At 39.0% G+C, this 20,257-nt stretch overlaps 1 protein-coding gene across 6 annotated transcripts in view; it reads left to right on the top strand.

Moving 5' to 3' along the window:
- LOC141400601 (uncharacterized) overlaps positions 1 to 18,655 on the top strand; it is a 34,107-nt gene extending 15,452 nt beyond the window's left edge. For 3 of the 6 annotated variants that reach the window (XM_073979884.1, XM_073979882.1, XM_073979883.1), the window contains exons 2-5: positions 2,646 to 3,057; positions 14,077 to 14,397; positions 14,457 to 15,562; positions 17,341 to 18,655. In XM_073979884.1, coding sequence (XP_073835985.1) covers positions 2,722 to 3,057; positions 14,077 to 14,397; positions 14,457 to 15,562; positions 17,341 to 18,031 — 2,454 coding nt within the window. In that variant the 5' untranslated portion in view covers positions 2,646 to 2,721 and the 3' untranslated portion in view covers positions 18,032 to 18,655. The remainder of the gene's footprint in view (positions 1 to 2,645; positions 3,058 to 14,076; positions 14,398 to 14,456; positions 15,563 to 17,340) is intronic. The other 3 variants (XM_073979885.1, XM_073979887.1, XM_073979886.1) reach the window with 1 other exon arrangement.
- Positions 18,656 to 20,257: the final 1,602 nt, after the last annotated feature.

Below are 20,257 nucleotides of genomic sequence, written 5' to 3'. Positions count from 1 at the left end.
TGCCTCACCTCTCTCTCCATCAAACTGACAATTGCCGCAAGTAAACTCGCCTAATGTAAATTGGGACTTAGTCCCCAGCAAAATGTTCGATGCCAAAGATGCTATTCAAGAATGGGTGCAAGTGAAATGGAATGTCATTTTTTTAGCATCTTCACTCATTCTTTTTACAAGAGCGTGACCCCCAAAAGATGCAATTCATTTTCAGATCCTAAGCATGTCATCTTCACTAACTCGGTGGAATGGCATCTATACCAATTCTTTGGCATGTCATCTTAATTAATTCCCTAGAATAGCATTTTCGCTAATCTTTGGCATGTCATTTTCACCAACCCTTTGGCATGAATTTTTCACGTCTTGTTCGGAAAATGCTGTATTGAAATATGATTTTCATGGCTTTTTTATTTATTCAAAGCAATTTATGAAATAACTATAATTTAAATATAAATGCGTGGAGTGCTTGAAGGTCTCAAAGGGTTACTATCACTGTTAAATCACACGGCTTACTTTGATTGAGTCCTCGACTAATATGTGTAGAGATGGCGTGTAGCGCAGTTGTTGTGCTGCTTGCGGATGTCATCCCAGCAAAATGTTCGATGCCAAATATGCCATTCAATCATGGGTACAAGTGATCTGGCATGTCATCTTTTTAGCATCTTCATCGATGAATTTTATATGAGCGTGGACCCCGAAAGATGCTATTCATTTTTGGATCCAAAGCATATCATTTACACCAATACTTCGACATGTCATTTTCACCAATGCTTTGTCATGTCATTTTCACCAACCCTTTGGTATGACATTATCATTACGACGAGAGTTTTAACAACGTTTCGAGTTTCCGACAACATCATCCCTTTTTTAAATAATTAATCTTATATATTTAGAAAATTTGTGTAAACAAAAACACAAAATTCATCTCTATTGGATCGATGGAATGGGTTCAAATACTGATGAAAAGATCGGATCTTTCACGACTTCCTTTGCATGGGTTTAAATGCTGATGAAAAGATCGGATCTTTCGCGACATCCTTTGCATTGGTTCAAATGCTAATGTAAAGATCGGATCTTTCACGACTACGTTTGAACCAATGCAAAAGATGCCATGAAATCACGTCATCGCATGGAACCCATTCCTTCAAATTTTGCTGAGATGTTATTGATCGGCAACTAGACAGTTATTTCTGATGCTGGGATCTTTGGGCGACTAAAGCGAAATTGGTCCGCACGATTCACCTTTGCTGGCATCCTTGCTAGGCTTCAGTAGCTGGTATATTGACTTCGGGAACGATGTGTGTGGCTAGCGACAGGTTGAGAACTTTATTGAGATACTTGACATTCGGCCGTCCAACTGTTGCAGTTTAAACACCGCCGCTACTCGCAACATAGTTTAATTCCTCCGCAACTGATTGATTGATTCATCTTACCAAAGGTTTTTCAGTTCCCATCACCAGTACAGATTTCGACATGGACTCTAACTGCAAATTACTATTTCGTGAATTTTATTTTACGAACATTTTGGAATTGTCGGAATCTACAAATCGGCTTGTAGAGCAGGGCTCTCTAGAGCAGACAAAGAAACTTTAATAATACCAAAGATTGCAGTCCGACTCTATTTTTTGCTCAAAGATTGGGACTTCCTAGCGTAATAAATCTTACATAGATTTAATAAATCTTAAATAAGCAAAAGAAAAAATATATACATGTGTATAAATAAAAACACAAAATTCATCTCTATTGGATCGATGGAATGGGTTCAAATGCTGATGAAAAGATCGGATCTATCACGACTTCCTTTGAATGGGTTCAAATGCTGATGAAAAGATCGGATCTATCACGACTTCCTTTGAATGGGTTCAAATGCTGATGAAAAGATCGGATCTTTCAAGACTTCATTTGAGCCAATGCAACAGATCCAGTGAAATCATGGCATCTCATGGAACCACTTCCATAAAATTTTGCTGGGTCCATATCTACATTAGGCAATTTTCTTTGCGGCAATTGTCAGTTTGATGACGAGAGAGGTGACGCATATGGTAACACTTTGCCTCTCAACACCCTTTCTCACCAACAAACTGACAATTGCCGCAAGAATAATTTCCTAATAAGAAAATAGTAACGTCATGTTTACATTAGATTTTTTCTGGGTTAATCTTCTTTATGAGGGTTTATTTGAAGTATACGCAATGAAATTGATATTTGAAATCTAGTGGATCTATTAAATCTAGTTATGTGTAAACATACTATGAGAGAAATATTAGCCCATATGAATTATCTCCATTGTACTTATTAAAATGTACCGTAATTGTTTTGTTTTTTCCTGCATGAATAACGGCCAAGTTATACTCAGAGAGAAAAAAAAACACAATTCTCTCCATTAGAAAACTTTTCTTAAATCTCATGTGAACACCTTTTGTTGTTGTTATTGTTATAAAAAGAGAATGAAAAACAAATTGTATTCTCTTCAAAAAAATATAGATCCCATCTCATCTCTGATTTTTCACATATTAACACATCATTAATAATAAATAAATTTGTGAAACAAATTAGGAAACCGACCAACCAACATCTTAATGTCATTATGATGATTAATTGTCATTAGTTAAAGTGCTAATAAATTTCATTTATTGTTCTATTTATTTTTATAGCAAACATTTTTACACACATTTCTTTATGACAACTTTGGCATTTCTTATGTAAAAGCATCAAACACTTAACAAAAGTATGGAACATCACAATGCCGGAACAGCAGCAACGACATCAACAACATCAACGGCGGCTGTGGCAGCGGCAGGAAATTTACGTTCACCACGTGACTCGGAACCACAATTAACGCAAAAATTTCAAAATCAGCAAACACAGCAGCAGCAATCGTCCTCGTCTTCACAGCAGCAGCAACAACAACAACAGCAGTATCATCATTCTCAACAACAGCAGCATCACCAGCAGTCCCAACATCATCATCATCATTCACAATCAGCGCAAACATCCACACAACAACAACAACAACAAAATAATGATCATCAACAACAATTCTGCTTAAGATGGCACAATCATCAGGTAAATAATAATGAAGAATATTTCTTTGGATTTCACTATTTTTAAGGAGCAAATGTCAAAGGACCATCATGGAGGAAGAAAAATATATAGAAAGAAATTAAATTGTGAGAGTAAAGTCTAATTTACACTAACACCTGATCACATTCTGCCCTGTTATAGACTTTTTATATTATGGGTCATTATTATATGTGTCCTTTTACTATCTGATGGATTTGAAAACGCAAAATAAACCAATTTGGAAGCATTAACAATATATTTCTTTCATTGAAAGTTAATGCTCCTCCTTGAAATTCAATCATCACTTTTAACTTTATGTTAACCGGAACGCTATAAATCTGTTCAGTAAATCCAAACTATTACAAAAGAAGACTTATAATAATGGGGGGTATAACTTTTAGCCGGTTAATACCCCGTTTATATATAACTGGATTTAACAAACCGACTGGGTTTTAAATGTCAATTCCATTGCTTATATTTCAAACAAATCCTTATAAAGAAGGTTAACCCTGCAAAAAACCTCTAATATAAACAGCATATAACATTCTTTATAGGTTTATTTAACGTATACGTAATGGAAATGACATATGCAACTCAGTGGCTTTTTTAAATCCGGTTATATGAAAACGTGTTATTAAGCTTCTTTATGAGGATTTATTTGACGTACTAAATTTCCTTTGATGTAAATGCGCTATAAAAGCAATTCTAAAACAACAGCAGCTACTGTGTCATAAAAATGATTCTGCATCGTATTAAAGAGTTTAAGAAGACTTTAGATCCTAGAAGACCACATGTCTTATAGAGAGAGGTTTTATAGGAGATCAGAGGTCTTATAGAAGAAAATAGATGTCTTATAGAAGACCTGTAGTGCGATTCTCTAACTCATTTTTTGAGTTACCGACAAAAATCGGTAAAATTAAAACGCAAAATTATGAATAAAAAGTTCAAATAAAAGTTGATAGCACTCTTGCTATCGGTAGAACTTTACGACTACTTTTTATTCGTCGCTAACTTATCGAAAAAACATCATTAATTACCCCAGCGAAAAGTTTGCCTCCAAAGAGGCAGTTAAATGATATGTACAAGTGATTTGGAAGTGCATCAAATTATGCATTTTCACTCATGATTTTTACAAGGGAGTGACCCCGGAAAGAGGCACTCCATTGCACCGCATTTTAACTAACCCTTTGGCATTGCATTTTAACTGAACCTTTGGCACTGCATTTTAACTGACCCTTTGGCATTGCATTTTAACTGACCCTTTGGGGTAGAATAGGAGGCAGTCCAGAGCACGTGTTTTGAATAACAAAATAAAATGCATTTATTATTTGTGTAAAACAAAAATATTAATAACTTTATTAAATTAACATAAATTATGAAAATTCTCTATTGAATTCAATAGCAAACATGTGTGTTCCTTCGCTCTTTATTTAATCCAAGCTTAAGTGCTTTTGCTTCTTCTGCTAAATGGGTTTGATATTGTCTTCCCATCACCAGTTAAGATTTCGACATGTACTCCAACAGCACCCCATTGGGAAATTTTCTTCTCGTGAGTTACCGGAAAAATGTTCACAAATTAAATATTATTTAGTTTGTATTAACAAATGTTTTGAAATGTTAACGCGATTATCTCTTTTATTCCGCTGCCTGTAGAGATATATAAACTGATTTATGTACATGTAGGGATCTCTAACAACTGCTAATAAAATGTAGTGAACGGAGTGCCTTTTTCACGACTCCGTTTGCACTGCATCCGGATGCTGTTAAATTGTGAGGAATTGGAGTGCCTTTTTCACGACTCCTTTGAACTGCCTCCGGATGTTGTTAAAATGTGACGAATGGATGTGATTCTTTGGATTGCATCCAAATGCGGTTAAAATGTGAGGAATGGAGTGCCTTTTTCACGACTCCGTTTGAACTGCATAAAAACATGCCGTGAAAGAACTAGTCTACATTGCACTACTTCCAATTTATTTTGCTGGGTACCGAAATTATAACCATTTTAATTTTACCAACATTTGTCGGTAACTCAACAAATGAGTTCGAAAATCGCACGACTGAGTTGTCTTAGAAGAGATCGGAAAGGCCCAATAGAAGATCTGAGGGGTCTTATAGCAGACCTGAGGGTTGTTATAGAAGTCCATAGATGTCTTATATAAAACCTTAGGGATGTTAAGGTGAGGCTTACCCAAGCCTCAATTTCTGTAAAAGAATAAAGGAATTCAGGATCGCATTTGTATTAGGTAGTACCTGGCCTTTATTCGTTTACATGAAATTAAGCGTGAAGCTAGCAACAAAAGTCATTGTGTTTCGGCCATTATAGAAGACCATAGGGGTCTTATAGAAGACCTGCGGGATTTTATAGAAAGCCAGAAGGGTCTTATGAAAGATCAGAGAAATCTTATAGAAAGTCAGAAGACCATGAAGGTCTTATAGAAGATATCAGTGGTCTTATGAAGACCAGAAAGTTCTTATGAAGACCAGAAAGGTCTTATAGAATACGGAGAGGACTTATAGGATGTCAAAGTTGTTATAGAATACTAGAGAAGACTTATAGGAGACCAGAGGTCTTTAGAAGACCATAGATGTCATATAGGACATATGAAGTCAGATATGAGTTATACGCGATCGGAGGTTTTATAGAAGTCCTGAGAGGACTTATAGAAGACCAAAAGTCTAGAGAAGACAAGCGAGGTCTTATAGAAAAACTAAGGGGTTTTTTAGAAGACCAGAGATGTCTTATAGACGATCGCAGAGGTCTTATAGGAGATCAGGGATTTAGGAGATCTGAGAGGATTTAGAAGACCAGAGGGGTCCTGTAGAATACCAGAGAGGTCTTATAGAAAGCCAGGGAGGTCTTATAGAAGATCAGACAGGTCTTATAGAAGACCAGAGAGGTCTTACAGAAGTCCTAAGGGATTTTTAGAAGACCAGAGATGTCTTATAGAAAACCACAGAGGTCTTATAGGAGATCAGAGGTCTTACAGAAGACCACAGAGGACTTAAATAAGATCTGAGAGGATTTAGAAGACCAGAGGGGTCTTATAAAAGACCAGAGAGGTCTTATAGAAGACCAGAGAGGACTTAAATAAGCTCCTAAGGGATTTTTTCGAAGACCAGAGATATCTTATAGAAGACCTTAGAGGTCTTATAGGAGAGCAGAGAGGTATTAAATTATATCTGAGAGGATTTAGAACACCAGAGGGGACTTAAAGATGACACAGAGGCGTCCTATAGAAGACCACAGAGGTCTTATAGAAGACCAGAGAGGTCTCATAGAAGACAAGAGAGGTTTTATAGAATACCAGAAAAGTCTTACGGAAAACCATAGAGGTCTTATATAAGACCAGAGAAATCTGGAAGACCGGAGAGGTCTTATAGAAGGTCTGAGGTTTTTTATGCAGACCAGAATACCAAAGAGGACTTATTGAAGACCTGAGGAGTCTTATAGAAAACAAGAGAGGACTTATAAGTGATCGGAGGGGCCTTATAGAAGACCAACGACATTTTATAGAGAAATATTATAAAAGACCAGAGTGCATTTAGAGAAGACCAGAGAGGCCTAAGAGATGAACATAGAGACCTAAGAGAAGACCAGAGAGGTCTTAGAGAACGCCAGTGAGGTCTTAGAGAAGACAAGATGGATCTTATTGAATAGCAGAGAGGTCTTATAGGTCATCAGAGGGGTCTTATAAATGACCACAGGGGACTTAGAGAAGACCGGAGAGGCCTTAGGGACGACCACAGAGGTCATAGAGAACACTAGAGAGGTCTTAGAGAAGACCAGATGGGTCTTACAGGGGACTAGAGAGGTCTTATACATGATCCAAGGCCTTATACAAGATTAGAGGCCTTATACAAGATCATTGGTCTAATACAAGACCAAAAGTCTTATGCAAGACCAAAAGCCTTGTACAAGACCAAAGGTCTTATACAATACCAAAGTTCTTATACAAGACCAAATACAAGACAAAAGTTCAAATAAAACACCAAAAATCTTATACAAAACCAAAGGTCTTATACAAGACCAAAAGTCTTATAAATGATTAGAGGCCTTATACAAGATCATTGGTCTTATACAAGACCAAAGGTCTTATACAAGACCAAAGGTCTTATACAAGACCAAAGCTCTTATACAAGACCAAAACTCTTATAAAAAACCAAAAGTGTTATACAAGACCAAAGTTGTTATAAAAGGCCAAGGGCTTTATACAAGACCAGAGGTCTTATAGTAGACCAAAGCTCTTATACAAGACCAAAGCTCTTATACAAGACCAAAGGTCTTATACAAGACCAAAGGTCTTATACAAGACCAAAGCTCTTATACAAGACAAAAGCTCTTATACAAGTCCAAAGGTCTTATATAAGACGTAAGGTCTTATACAAGACCAAAGATCTTGTACAAGACCAAATGTCTTATAGAAGACCAAAGGTCTTATAGAAGATCAAAGGTCTTATACAAGATCAAAGGTCTTATACGAGACCAAAGGTCTTATACAGGACCGAAGGTCTTATAAAAGACCAAAGGTTTTATACAAGACCAAAGGTCTTATACAAGACCAAAGGTCTTATACAAGACAAAAGTTCAAATAAAACACCAAAAATCTTATACAAAACCAAAGGTCTTATAAAAGACCAAAAGTCTTATAAATGATTAGAGGCCTTATACAAGACCAAAGCTCTTATACAAGACCAAAGGTCATATACAAGACCAAAAGTCTTATGCAAGACGAAAGATTTTATACAAGACCAAAGCTCTTATACAAGACCATAACTCTTATACAAGACTAAAGTTCTTATACAAGACCAAAGCTCTTATACAAGACCAAAGCTCTTATACCAGACCAAAGGTCTTATACAAAACCAAAGGTCTTATACAAGAACAAGGTCTCATACAGGACCAAAGGTCTTATACAAAACCAAAGTTCTAATACAAGACCAAGGTCTTATACAAAACCAAAGGTCTTATACAAGACCAAAGGTCTTATACAAGAGCAAAGGTCTTATACAAGACCAAAGGTCTTATACAAGAGCAAAGGTCTTATACAAGACCAAAGGTCTTATACAAGACCAAAGGACTTATACAAGACGAAAGGTCTTATACAAAACCAAAAGTCTTATACAAAACCAAAAGAGTTATACAAGACCAAAGGTCTTATACAAGACCAAAGGTCTTATACAATACCAAAGGTCTTATACAAGACCAAAGGACTTACACAAGACCAAAGGTGTTATACAAGACCGAAAGTCTTATAAATGATTAGAGGTCTTATACAGGACCAAAGTTCTTATACAAGACCAAAGTTTTTATACAAGACCAAAGGACTTATACAAGACCAAAGGTGTTATACAAGACCAAAAGTTTTATAAATTATTAGAGGCCTTATACAAGATTATTGGCGTTATACGAGACCAAAGGTCTTATACAAGATCAAAGGGTTTATACAACACCAAAGGTCTTATACAAAACCAAGGTTTCATACACTTCCAAAGTCTTGTATAAGACCAAAGGTCTTATACAAGGTTAGAGGCCCTTTACAAGACTAAAGCTCTTATATAAAACTAAAGGTCTTATACAGGACCAAAGGTCATATAGTAGACCAGTGGTTATAGACTAAAGCTCTTATATAAAACTAAAGGTCTTATACAGGACCAAAGGTCATATAGTAGACCAGTGGCTATAGAATGGGGAGAACAAAATTAAAAATATTTCTAATTATTCAATGTAAAGCGGTACGCTGGATTCTCTACTTAACCTCTGAAAGTGACAAAAACTATTTATCCTACACATTCTTTTAATTACTGAAAATATGAAATACTGTAACTAGAGCATAAACTATTCGCGATATGGATGAAAAATCTATAGTAATTGCTACAATTTCGAACTTTTTCGTTCTTCAATAATAGTTTGTCCAAATCTTTTCGCATTCGTATTTGTCACATAGAAATATATCTATAAATGTTTCGCTGAACTTTTTTTGTTTATTTATTTTTAAAAGCAAATTTTACAAATGACTGGACATTTCAGGCACACCAACGAACAACGACAGGCAGACAGACATCGACAGAACGACAGAAAACCAGCAACGGAAAATTGTCATTTGCCATTAGAACTCAAAAAAAAAAAAAAATACTATCCAAAAATATCAGAGATCGACCAATAAACTGCCCAACTATTAGGTGGGACAGACGTAACGACGACGACGTTGCTCCTTTATCATTCTAACGGAGGTTGGTTGGAAAAATTCAACAAAATACTACCCGTACCCGGCATTACACATGTGACATACAATTTAAAGTGTACCAACCTATCCAAAGACCATTCAATTTGGCTGTCTTTTTTTCGTTTCTTTTTTTTAGGAATTTTATTTATTTTTAAATAATTCCGTACTGTGGTGTAACGCCTCGCCAGTCGTTGGCCTGGCCCAGCCTAGCCTTTTTTTCCAATTTATTTGGCGAATTGGATGCTCATTATTTTGTTTTTAAAACTATCCAAAAACTGTTGTTGTAGTTGTCTTGTAAAAATAAAACACCCAAACCAAAACGAAATCTCCGCGCAATTGGAAATCAGGAAAAGAAAACAAAAAAAAGATGTATGAACGTCTTGTCTACAAATGAAAATTTAGTGTATTTGTCTCTTGGCCGCTCCGACTGGCTGGTCTGGTCTATCGGTCAACCGACGGGCAATCCATCCATTTGAAAATCTATGGGTCTAGCTGTCGGTATGTCTGTCTGTCCGTCCCTCCAACTGTTTCAATCGTAATTGTCAGGCCAGAAAATCCAAAAAAGTCCCAAAGTGACAACAACAAACTTGTCAAAATTGAATGCATTTGAAAATGAATGTGTGGTGTATGAAAATATTTGGACAGTTTTTAGTTTTTTTGTCGTTGGCGTGTCTGTCCAAATGAGAGATTTAATAATATTTGGATAAGATGTTGATGTCTGGTTAGATGTACTTTAGTTTGGTTTTTGTTGTTGTTGTTAGTATTTTTTTTTCAATAGCATTTTCAAAATAAGTGTTAGGTGGAGAGGAACGCTTTTTTATATGATTAGAATAGGTTTAACCTGCAAATATCGTTCATCTACGGTGTGGTAGATGATTTCCCGGGTAATATACGCTGCTATATACCTACCCTCAGATCATTTAAGGTGTTTTAGTTGTCCTCTCACGCCATCTGCGTTATTGTAGGTGACCACTAAGTCAATCTAAACAACTTTAAACGTCCGCCTCAGGTCATCTACGTTATTGCAAATGTCCCGTCAGATTATCTACTGTACTGTAGAGGCCTCCTCATGTCATCTACGCTATTGTAGATGTCTCCTAAGGTCATCTTCACTATTGTAATTGTCCCCTCAGGTTATATACTCTACTGTAGATGCTAGCTCAGTTCATCTAAGCTATTGTAGATGTCCCCTCAGGCAATATTCACTATTGTACACGGTCCCCTCAGGTCACCTACGCTATGGTAGATGCCCCCTCAGGTAACCTACGCTACTGTAGATGTCTCTTCAGGTCATCTACGCTATTGTAGATATCCCCACAGGTAATTTAGGCTACTGTAGATGCCTCCTCAGGTCGTCTACGCTATTGCAGATGTCCCCTCAGGTAATCTACGCTACTGTTGATGCATCTTCAGATCATCTACGTTATTGTAGATATCCCCTCAGGTAATCTACGCTACTGTAGATGCATCTTCAGGTCATCTACGCTATTGTAGATATCCCCTCAGGTAATCTAGGCTACTGTAGATGCCTCCTCAGGACATCTACGCTAATTCAGATGTCCCCTCAGGTAATATACGATGACCTCTTCAGGTCATCTACGCTATTGTATATATCCCCTCAGGTAATCTAGGTTACTGTAGATGCCTCCTCAGGACATCTACGCTATTGTAGATATCCCCTCAGGTAATCTACGCTACTGTAGATGCCTCTTTATGTCATCGCTATTGTAGATATCCCCTCAGGTAATCTACGCTACTGTAGATGCCTCTTCAGGTCATCTACGCTATTGTAGATATCCCCTCAAGTAATCTAGGCTACTGTAGATACCTTCTCAGGACATGTACGCTATTGCAGATGTCCCCTCAGGTAATCTACGCTATTGTATATGACTCTTCAGGACAACTACGCTAATGCAGATGTCCCCTCAAGTAATATACGCTACTGTAGATGCCTTTTCAGGTCAGCTGCGCTATTGTAGATATCCCCTCAGGTAATCTAGGCTACTGTATATGCCTTCTCAGCTCATCTACGCTATTGTACACGGTCCCCTCAGGTCATATACGATACGGTAGATGCCTCCTCAGCTCATCTACGCTATTGTACACGGTCCCCTCAGGTCATATACGCTATTGCAGATGTCCCCTCAGGTAATCTACGCTACTGTAGATGCCTTCTTAGCTCATCTACGCTATTGTACACGGTCCCCTCAGGTCATATACGCTACGGTAGATGCCTCCTCAGGTGATCTACGCTATTGCAGACGTCCCCTCAGGTAATCTACGCTACTGTAGATGCCTCTTCAGGTCACCTACGCTATTGTATATATCCCCTCAGGTAATCTTGGCTACTGTAGATGCCTCCTCAGGACATCTACGCTAATGCAGATATCCCCTCAGGTACTCTACGCTACTGTAGATGCCTCTTCAGGTCATCTACGCTATTGTATATATCCCCTCACGTAATCTAGGCTACTGTAGATGCCTCCTCAGGACATCTACGCTAATGCAGATATTCCCTCAGATAATCTTCGCTACTGTAAATGCCTCTTCAGGACATCTTCGCTATTGCAGATGTCCCCTCAGGTAATCTACGCTACTGTAGATGTCTCTTCAGGTCATCTACGCTATTGTAAATATCCCCACAGGTAATCTAGGCTACTGTATATGCCTCCTCAGGACATCTACGCTAATGCAGATATCCACAAAGGTAATATACGCTACTGTAGATGCCTATTGTAGATATCCCCTCAGGTAATCTAGGCTACTGTATATGCCTCCCCAGGCCATCTACGCTATTGCAGATGTCCCCTCAGGTAATCTACGCTACTGTAGATGTCTCTTCAGGTCATCTACGCTATTGTAAATATCCCCACAGGTAATCTAGGCTACTGTATATGCCTCCTCAGGACATCTACGCTAATGCAGATATCCACAAAGGTAATATACGCTACTGTAGATGCCTATTGTAGATATCCCCTCAGGTAATCTAGGCTACTGTATATGCCTCCCCAGGCCATCTACGCTATTGCAGATGTCCTCTCAGGTAATCAACGCTACTGTAGATACCTCTTCAGGTCATCTACGCTATTGTAAATATCCCCTCAGATAATCTATGCTACCGTAGATGCCTCCTCAGGACATCTAAGCTAATGCAGATATCCCCAAAGGAAATATACGCTACTGTATATGCCTCTTCAGGTTATCTACGCTATTTTAGATATCCCCTCAGGTAATCTATGCTATTGTAGATGCCTCCTCAGGACATCTCCGCTATTGCAGATGTCCCCTCAGGTAATATACGCTACTGTAGACGTCTCTTCAGGTCATCTACTATATTGTAGATATCCCCTCAGGTAATCTAGGCTACTGTAGATGCCTCCTCAGCTCATCTACGATATTGTACACGGTCCCCTCAGGTCATCTTCGCTACTGTAGATGCCTCTTCAGGTCATCTACGCTATTGTAGATATCCCCTCAGGTAATCTAGGCTACCGTAGATGCCTCCTCAGGACATCTAAGCTAATGCAGATATCCCCAAAGGAAATATACGCTACTGTATATGCCTCTTCAGGTTATCTACGCTATTGTAGATATCCCCTCAGGTAATCTAGGCTACTGTAGATGCCTCCTCAGGACATCTACGCTATTACAGATGTCCTCTCAGGTAATCTACCCTACTGTAGATGCCTCTTCAGGTCATCTACGCTATTGTGGATATCCCCTCAGGTAATCTAGGCTACTGTAGATGCCTCCTCAGGACATCTACGCTATTGCAGATGTCCCCTCGGGTAATCTACGCTACTGTAGATGCCTCTTCAGGTCATCTACGCTATTGTAGATATCCCCTCAGGTAATCTAGGCTACTGTAGATGCCTCCTCAGGACATCTACGCTATTGCAGATGTCCCCTCAGGTAATCTACGCTACTGTAGATGCCTCTTCAGGTCATCTACGCTATTGTAGATGTCCTCTCAGGTAATCTAGGCTACTGCAGATGCCTCCTTAGGACATCTACGCTATTGCAGATGTCCCCTCAGGTAATCTACGCTACTGTAAATGCCTCCCCATGTCATCTACGCCATTGTAGGCGCCCTCTCAGGTCATCTACGCTACTGTAAATGCCTCCTCATGTCATATACACCATTGTAGATTACCATTAGGTAATCTACACTACTGTAGACGTCCCCAAGTTCATCTTCGGTGTTTTAGATGTCGCCTTAGGCCTACTACGTTACTGTAGATATCCCGTTAGGTTATCTGATCTGCTGTATTGTAGGTGACCCCTCAGGTAATATACGCCTCTGTAGATGTCCCCTCAGGTCATCCACGGTGTTTTAGATGGCGCCTCAGGCCATGTACGCTATTGTAGGGGTCTTCTCAGGATATCTACTCTACTCTCGATGCCTCCTCATGGCATCTAGCCTTTGTAGATGGCCCCCTGGTAGTCTACGTTATTGCAGATGTCACCTCAGGCTATCTATGCTATTTTAGATGCCTCGTCACGTCATCTACATTATTTTAGATCTCCCCTTAGGTGTTCTACTCTACTGTAGATTCCTCCTCATGTCATCTACGCCATTGTAGACGTATCCTGAGATCATATACGGAGCTTTAGATGTTGCCTCAGGCCATCTACGTTATGGCAGATGTTCCTACGATACTATAGATGCCCTCAAATCTGATTTGATCCGCTTTAAAACTATTGCGGATCCTTTAAACTTCTCCCTCCACAACTTCATACTGTTCCTAAAGTCCCTACAATATTCTAATTAAGATTATACTACCATTTTTTCTTCCAGACAAGTTTACTAAGTACACTGCCCATATTATTGGATCAAAGCCATCTAACAGATGTTACCATATCAGCTGAGGGTAGGACAGTACGAGCCCATCGTGTTGTGCTGAGTGCCTGTAGTTCATTTTTCTTGGAAATATTTCGGACGCTGGATAATACCCATCATCCGGTAATAATAATACCAGGGGCTTCTTTTCAAGCCATTGTGTCACTTCTGACATTTATGTATTCGGGGGAGGTAAATGTGTATGAAGAACAAATACCAACCCTACTGAGTTTGGCAGAAACCTTGGGCATCAAAGGTTTGGCAGATGTACACGACAATGTAAGTTTTGCAGAAACATAAATTAGGCCTTTAAAAATAACCTCACTTTTTGTGCTAAGTTACAGAAATCCTCACACAAACCAGTTGTAGAGAGCAAAGACTCGGAGGAACCTGAGTTATCGCTGACACCACCCACACCACCACCATCATCCTCATCACAACAAGCTACCTCAAGTAATTTTACCATGCCTCCGGCACCAGCGGTGGTGCAGGCCTCCAGTGCTTTAGCCAACTTACCTCCCTCCCCCTTTAGTCCCCTATTAAACCCCGTTTTAAATTCCAAATTTCCCTCTCCCTTGGAGAATTTTTTCCTCAAATCTTTGCAATTCTATCCGAATCTAATGCATCAGCCATTGAATTTTTCCCAAACTGCCCTGAACAAGACTACGGAAATTTTGGCCAAATATCAGCAGCAATGTAATTTGTATCAAGCCAATTTGGCCATGAACTCCAAAGATTTATTACCTCTATTACCACCACCGAATAACAGCGAAGATCCAAATCGCAATGAAGACATACACGGAACCAAAAGATTTTGTACGGGTCTTGAGAAAAAATGTGCCATGACAAATTCACCTGGCATCAATTCCATGTCCGCAGCCCAACAAAAAGACATGAAGCGTATCGATAAAATTGTGGAGAATCTGAGAGGCTCAACGGCGGGTTCAATGTGTGGTGCTGCAACAAAATTGGGAAATCATGAGAATACAACGGGTGGTGTTGCAACTTCCCATTTGCAGAGCCAACTAAATCCCCTCAATATTAAAACTTCAATGGAGAACTACACTACAGCCACATCACCTTTGGTGCCGGGTAAATCTTCTCTCTTTTCATCACCCACAACATCGGAACCAAATACGACACCATTGACGCCTCATCCCCAATTGGGATTTCAAATTTCCCCTGAGGATCAGTTAAAGTTGCAACAACATTTGGATAAATATGCTGCATCTTGTGCAGCAGCAGCTGCTGCTGCCAGCACCATAAATGCGAATGATAATTTGAAACAGGAACCAAGAAGTGGAGAGAAGTTAACAACTCCTCAAAGTCCTCAAAATAAAACGCCGTCCAGCTCCAAATTATATGCCACCTGTTTTATATGCCACAAGCAGCTATCGAATCAATATAATCTGAGGGTTCACCTGGAGACACATCAGAATGTCAGGTGGGTTTTGTGGAATATGATTAGTTCCCCAATAGGTCATATATCCTTTGCCCTAATTTATACCGTAGACACCTCCCGAGGTCTTATACAAGAACCGAAATCTTATACAAGACCCGAAGACTTAAAAAAAACACAGGTTTTATACAAGACCCAAAATCTTATACAAGACCCGAAATCTTATAAAATACCAAATAAGACCTTGTGTCCTTTTATAAGACCCTTTGTACTGTATAAGACCTGTGGTCTTGTATAAGAACTCTAGTCTTGTATAAGACCTTTGGTCTTGTATAAAAACCCCGGTCTTGTATAAGACCCCTGCTCCTGTATGGGACCTCTGTTCTTGTATAAGACATCTGGTCTTGTATAAGACCTCTGGTCTTGTATAAGACCTCTTATCTTGTATAAGACCTTTAATCTTGTATAAGACCTCTGGTCTTTTATGAGACCTATTGTCTTGCTTAAGACCTCTGGTCTTGTATAAGACCTCTGGCCTGCTATAAGACCTCGGGTCTGCTATAAGCCCTCTGGTCCTGTATAAGACCTCTGGTCTTGTAAAAGACCTCTGGTCTTCTATAAGACCTTTGATCTTGTATAAGACCACTGGACTTGTATAAGACCTCTGGACTTGTATAAGACCTCTGGTCTGCTATAAGACCTTTGGTCTTGTATAAGATCTCTGGACTTGTATAAGAGCTCTGGACTGCTATAAGACCTCTGGTCTTGTATAAGACCTCTGGTCTTGTATAAGACCTTTGGTCTTGTAGAAAACCTTTGGTCTTGTATAAGACCTCTGGTCTTGTATAAGACCTCTGGTCTTGTATAAGATCTCTGGTCTTGTATAAGACCTCTGGTCTTGTATAAGACCTCTGGTCTTGTATAAGACCTCTGGTCTTGTATAAGACCTCTGGTCTTGTATAAGACCTCTGGTCTTGTATAAGACCTCTGGTCTTGTATAAGACCTCTGGTCTTGTATAAGACCTCTGGTCTTATATAAGACCTCTGGTCTTGTATAAGACCTCAAGTCTTGTATAAGACCTCTGGTCTTGTATAAGACCCCTGGCCTGCTATAAGACCTGTGGTCTTGTATAAGACCTCTGGTCTTGTATAAGATCTCTGGTCTTGTATAAGACCTCTGGTCTTGTATAAGACCTCTGGTCTTGTATAAGGCCTCTGGTCTTGTATAAGACCTCTGGTCTTGTATAAGGCCTCTGGTCTTGTATAAGATCTCCGGTCTTGTATAAGACCTCTGGTCTTGTATAAGACCTCTGGTCTTATATAAAACCTCTGGTCTTGTATAATACCTCTGGTCTTGTATAAGACATCTGGTCTTGTATAAGACCTCTGGTCTTGTATGAAACCTCTGGTCTTGTATAAGATCTCTGGTCTTGTATAAGACCTCTGGTGTCGTATAAGACCTCTGGTATTGCATAATACCTCTGGTCTTGTATAAGACTTCTGGTCTTGTATAAGACTTCTGGTCTTGTATAAGACTTCTGGTCTTGTATAAGACCTCTGGTCTTGTATAAGACCTCTGGTCTTGTATAAAACCTCTGGTCTTGTACAAAACCTCTGGTCTTGTATAAGACCTCTGGTCTTGTATAAGACCTCTGGTCTTGCATAAGACCTCTGGTCTTGTATAAGACCTCTGGACTTGTATAAGACCTCTGGTCTTGTATAAGACCTCTGGTCTTGTATAAGACCTCTGGTCTTTTTTATTGACGCTCCTTTGGTGTAAATGAGGCTTTAGATTTCTAATTTCTCAATATCTCTTGTTCCAGATATGCCTGCAATGTCTGCTCTCATGTGTCACGTAGCAAAGATGCCTTACGCAAGCACGTCTCCTATCGACATCCGGGGGCGCCATCGCCATGTGAAACTGATGCACGAAGGAAACGGGCCAATAAACTGTTGGCCTCCACACTAAACGCAGCGGCTGCCGCGGCAGGAAATGCAGGCAACTCTCCTAGTGGTGGCGATGACATGAAAATGAATCTGCCACTAACCCCACCTGGCTGCGGCCTACCAAACCCATATCAAAATAACTCTGGCCTTAATAGCGGTGAACGCCTAAACTTGGAACCAACATCACCCTCGCAACAATTGGCGGCACAATTGAATTATCAACAAATGTTTCTGCCCAATCAATTTCATTTGGCCGCAGCCGCTAATGCAGCGGTGCAACAACATTTAAGAGAAAAATCACAAGAAAATCCCGCCACAAGTACACCCACAAACACGACACCAACCACAACACCTACACCGACCAAAGAATTGGGAATGAATTTTTCCCCAAGCAAAACCAACAATTCAATTGGCGGGGAAGATATGGAGAATCCACAGAAAACAACTTCTCCCATCTCTGCAACACCAATGACAGCCACACAGGAACACAATAATGAAGTAAATAATACACCAAGTGTCCTTAATGCAATGGGTGGTGGTGAGACAAGGAACAGTCCCACCACTTAGACCACTTAGAGAAGCCCATCATTTATTTTATTTTCGTTTTAGTTTTTGGTTTATTATAGAGAAATGTTTGTTGTTTAGAAACCATCCATCCCATTGTTAGTCCCGACTGTGATATATTTTTTCGAAGAAGGAAAAACAAAGTCATCCTCTCACCTAGTTTTCCAGCCTTTCCGATTTTTAGTGTTAAAGAAAATATGTTTCAAAGATTTTGTTTTGAAAAACTGTGACATTTGATTTCTAATTTTTATTTTATTTTAATTTTTCATTGGAGGCTAATAAATGCACAAAACTTAGTTAAATAGTAAACTCTTATACGTACGAACCGTTAAATGCATACAATGACTCTCTCTCTCTCTCTCTTCATAGCCTTCTTTATGAAAGGGAAAAGATTAACGGTTCTTTTATTTATAGTTAAGATATTATTATATTTAAAATTCTCTTTCTCTTTACCCATTCACTCTCACCACACACTCTTCTTTTCAATACATCAAAAACACACGTGAGCACATACACACACATCCACACAAATCCATACACTCTTAGTTTTTAGTTTGAATTAATTTTAAGTAAATTTAAACAATTTTTATACACAAAACACAACACCAATGCACACAAAAGACAAAATATATATTTAAACAAAATTAAAGAAAAATTATAAATTCAATAAATAAAATAAAAAAGTGTTTTTGCAAGTTCGAAAAATGAGATTTATTTGACAATGGGGTTGTATCATGGAGCGTTTTGCCATATCAATACGTAGGTATACGCAGTATTACAAAGAAAACCTTATTCAGCCAGGCTGAATAGTGTTTTCTATAGGAAAACTTCTATTCAGCCCGGCTGAATAGTGTTTTCCATAGGAAAACTTCTATTCAGCCCGGCTGAATAGTGTTTTCCATAGGAAAACTTCTATTCAGCCCGGCTGAATAGTGTTTTCCATAGGAAAACTTCTATTCAGCCCGGCTGAATAGTGTTTTCCATAGGAAAACTTCTATTCAGCCCGGCTGAATAGTGTTTTCCATAGGAAAACTTCTATTCAGCCCGGCTGAATAGTGTTTTCTATAGGAAAACTTCTATTCAGCCCGGCTGAATAGTGTTTTCTATAGGAAAACTTCTATTCAGCCCGGCTGAATAGTGTTTTCTATAGGAAAACTTCTATTCAGCCCGGCTGAATAGTGTTTTCTATAGGAAAACTTCTATTCAGCCCGGCTGAATAGTGTTTTCTATAGGAAAACTTCTATTCAGCCCGGCTGAATAGTGTTTTCTATAGGAAAACTTCTATTCAGCCCGGCTGAATAGTGTTTTCTATAGGAAAACTTCTATTCAGCCCGGCTGAATAGTGTTTTCTATAGGAAAACTTCTATTCAGCCCGGCTGAATAGTGTTTTCTATAGGAAAACTTCTATTCAGCCCGGCTGAATAGTGTTTTCTATAGGAAAACTTCTATTCAGCCCGGCTGAATAGTGTTTTCTATAGGAAAACTTCTATTCAGCCCGGCTGAATAGTGTTTTCTATAGGAAAACTTCTATTCAGCCCGGCTGAATAGTGTTTTCTATAGGAAAACTTCTATTCAGCCCGGCTGAATAGTGTTTTCTATAGGAAAACTTCTATTCAGCCCGGCTGAATAGTGTTTTCTATAGGAAAACTTCTATTCAGCCCGGCTGAATAGTGTTTTCTATAGGAAAACTTCTATTCAGCCCGGCTGAATAGTGTTTTCTATAGGAAAACTTCTATTCAGCCCGGCTGAATAGTGTTTTCTATAGGAAAACTTCTATTCAGCCCGGCTGAATAGTGTTTTCTATAGGAAAACTTCTATTCAGCCCGGCTGAATAGTGTTTTCTATAGGAAAACTTCTATTCAGCCCGGCTGAATAGTGTTTTCTATAGGAAAACTTCTATTCAGCCCGGCTGAATAGTGTTTTCTATAGGAAAACTTCTATTCAGCCCGGCTGAATAGTGTTTTCTATAGGAAAACTTCTATTCAGCCCGGCTGAATAGTGTTTTCTATAGGAAAACTTCTATTCAGCCCGGCTGAATAGTGTTTTCTATAGGAAAACTTCTATTCAGCCCGGCTGAATAATGTTTTCTATAGGAAAACTTCTATTCAGCCCGGCTGAATAGTGTTTTCTATAGGAAAACTTCTATTCAGCCCGGCTGAATAGTGTTTTCTATAGGAAAACTTCTATTCAGCCCGGCTGAATAGTGTTTTCTATAGGAAAACTTCTATT

This window comes from Musca autumnalis, unplaced genomic scaffold (genome assembly GCF_047663935.1).
Source record: "Musca autumnalis isolate F117 unplaced genomic scaffold, ASM4766393v1 scaffold_4, whole genome shotgun sequence".
Classification (NCBI taxonomy): Eukaryota; Metazoa; Arthropoda; class Insecta; order Diptera; family Muscidae; genus Musca; species Musca autumnalis.
Note: the sequence above shows the minus strand (reverse complement) of the source record. Positions and strands in the feature narration are given on the sequence as shown.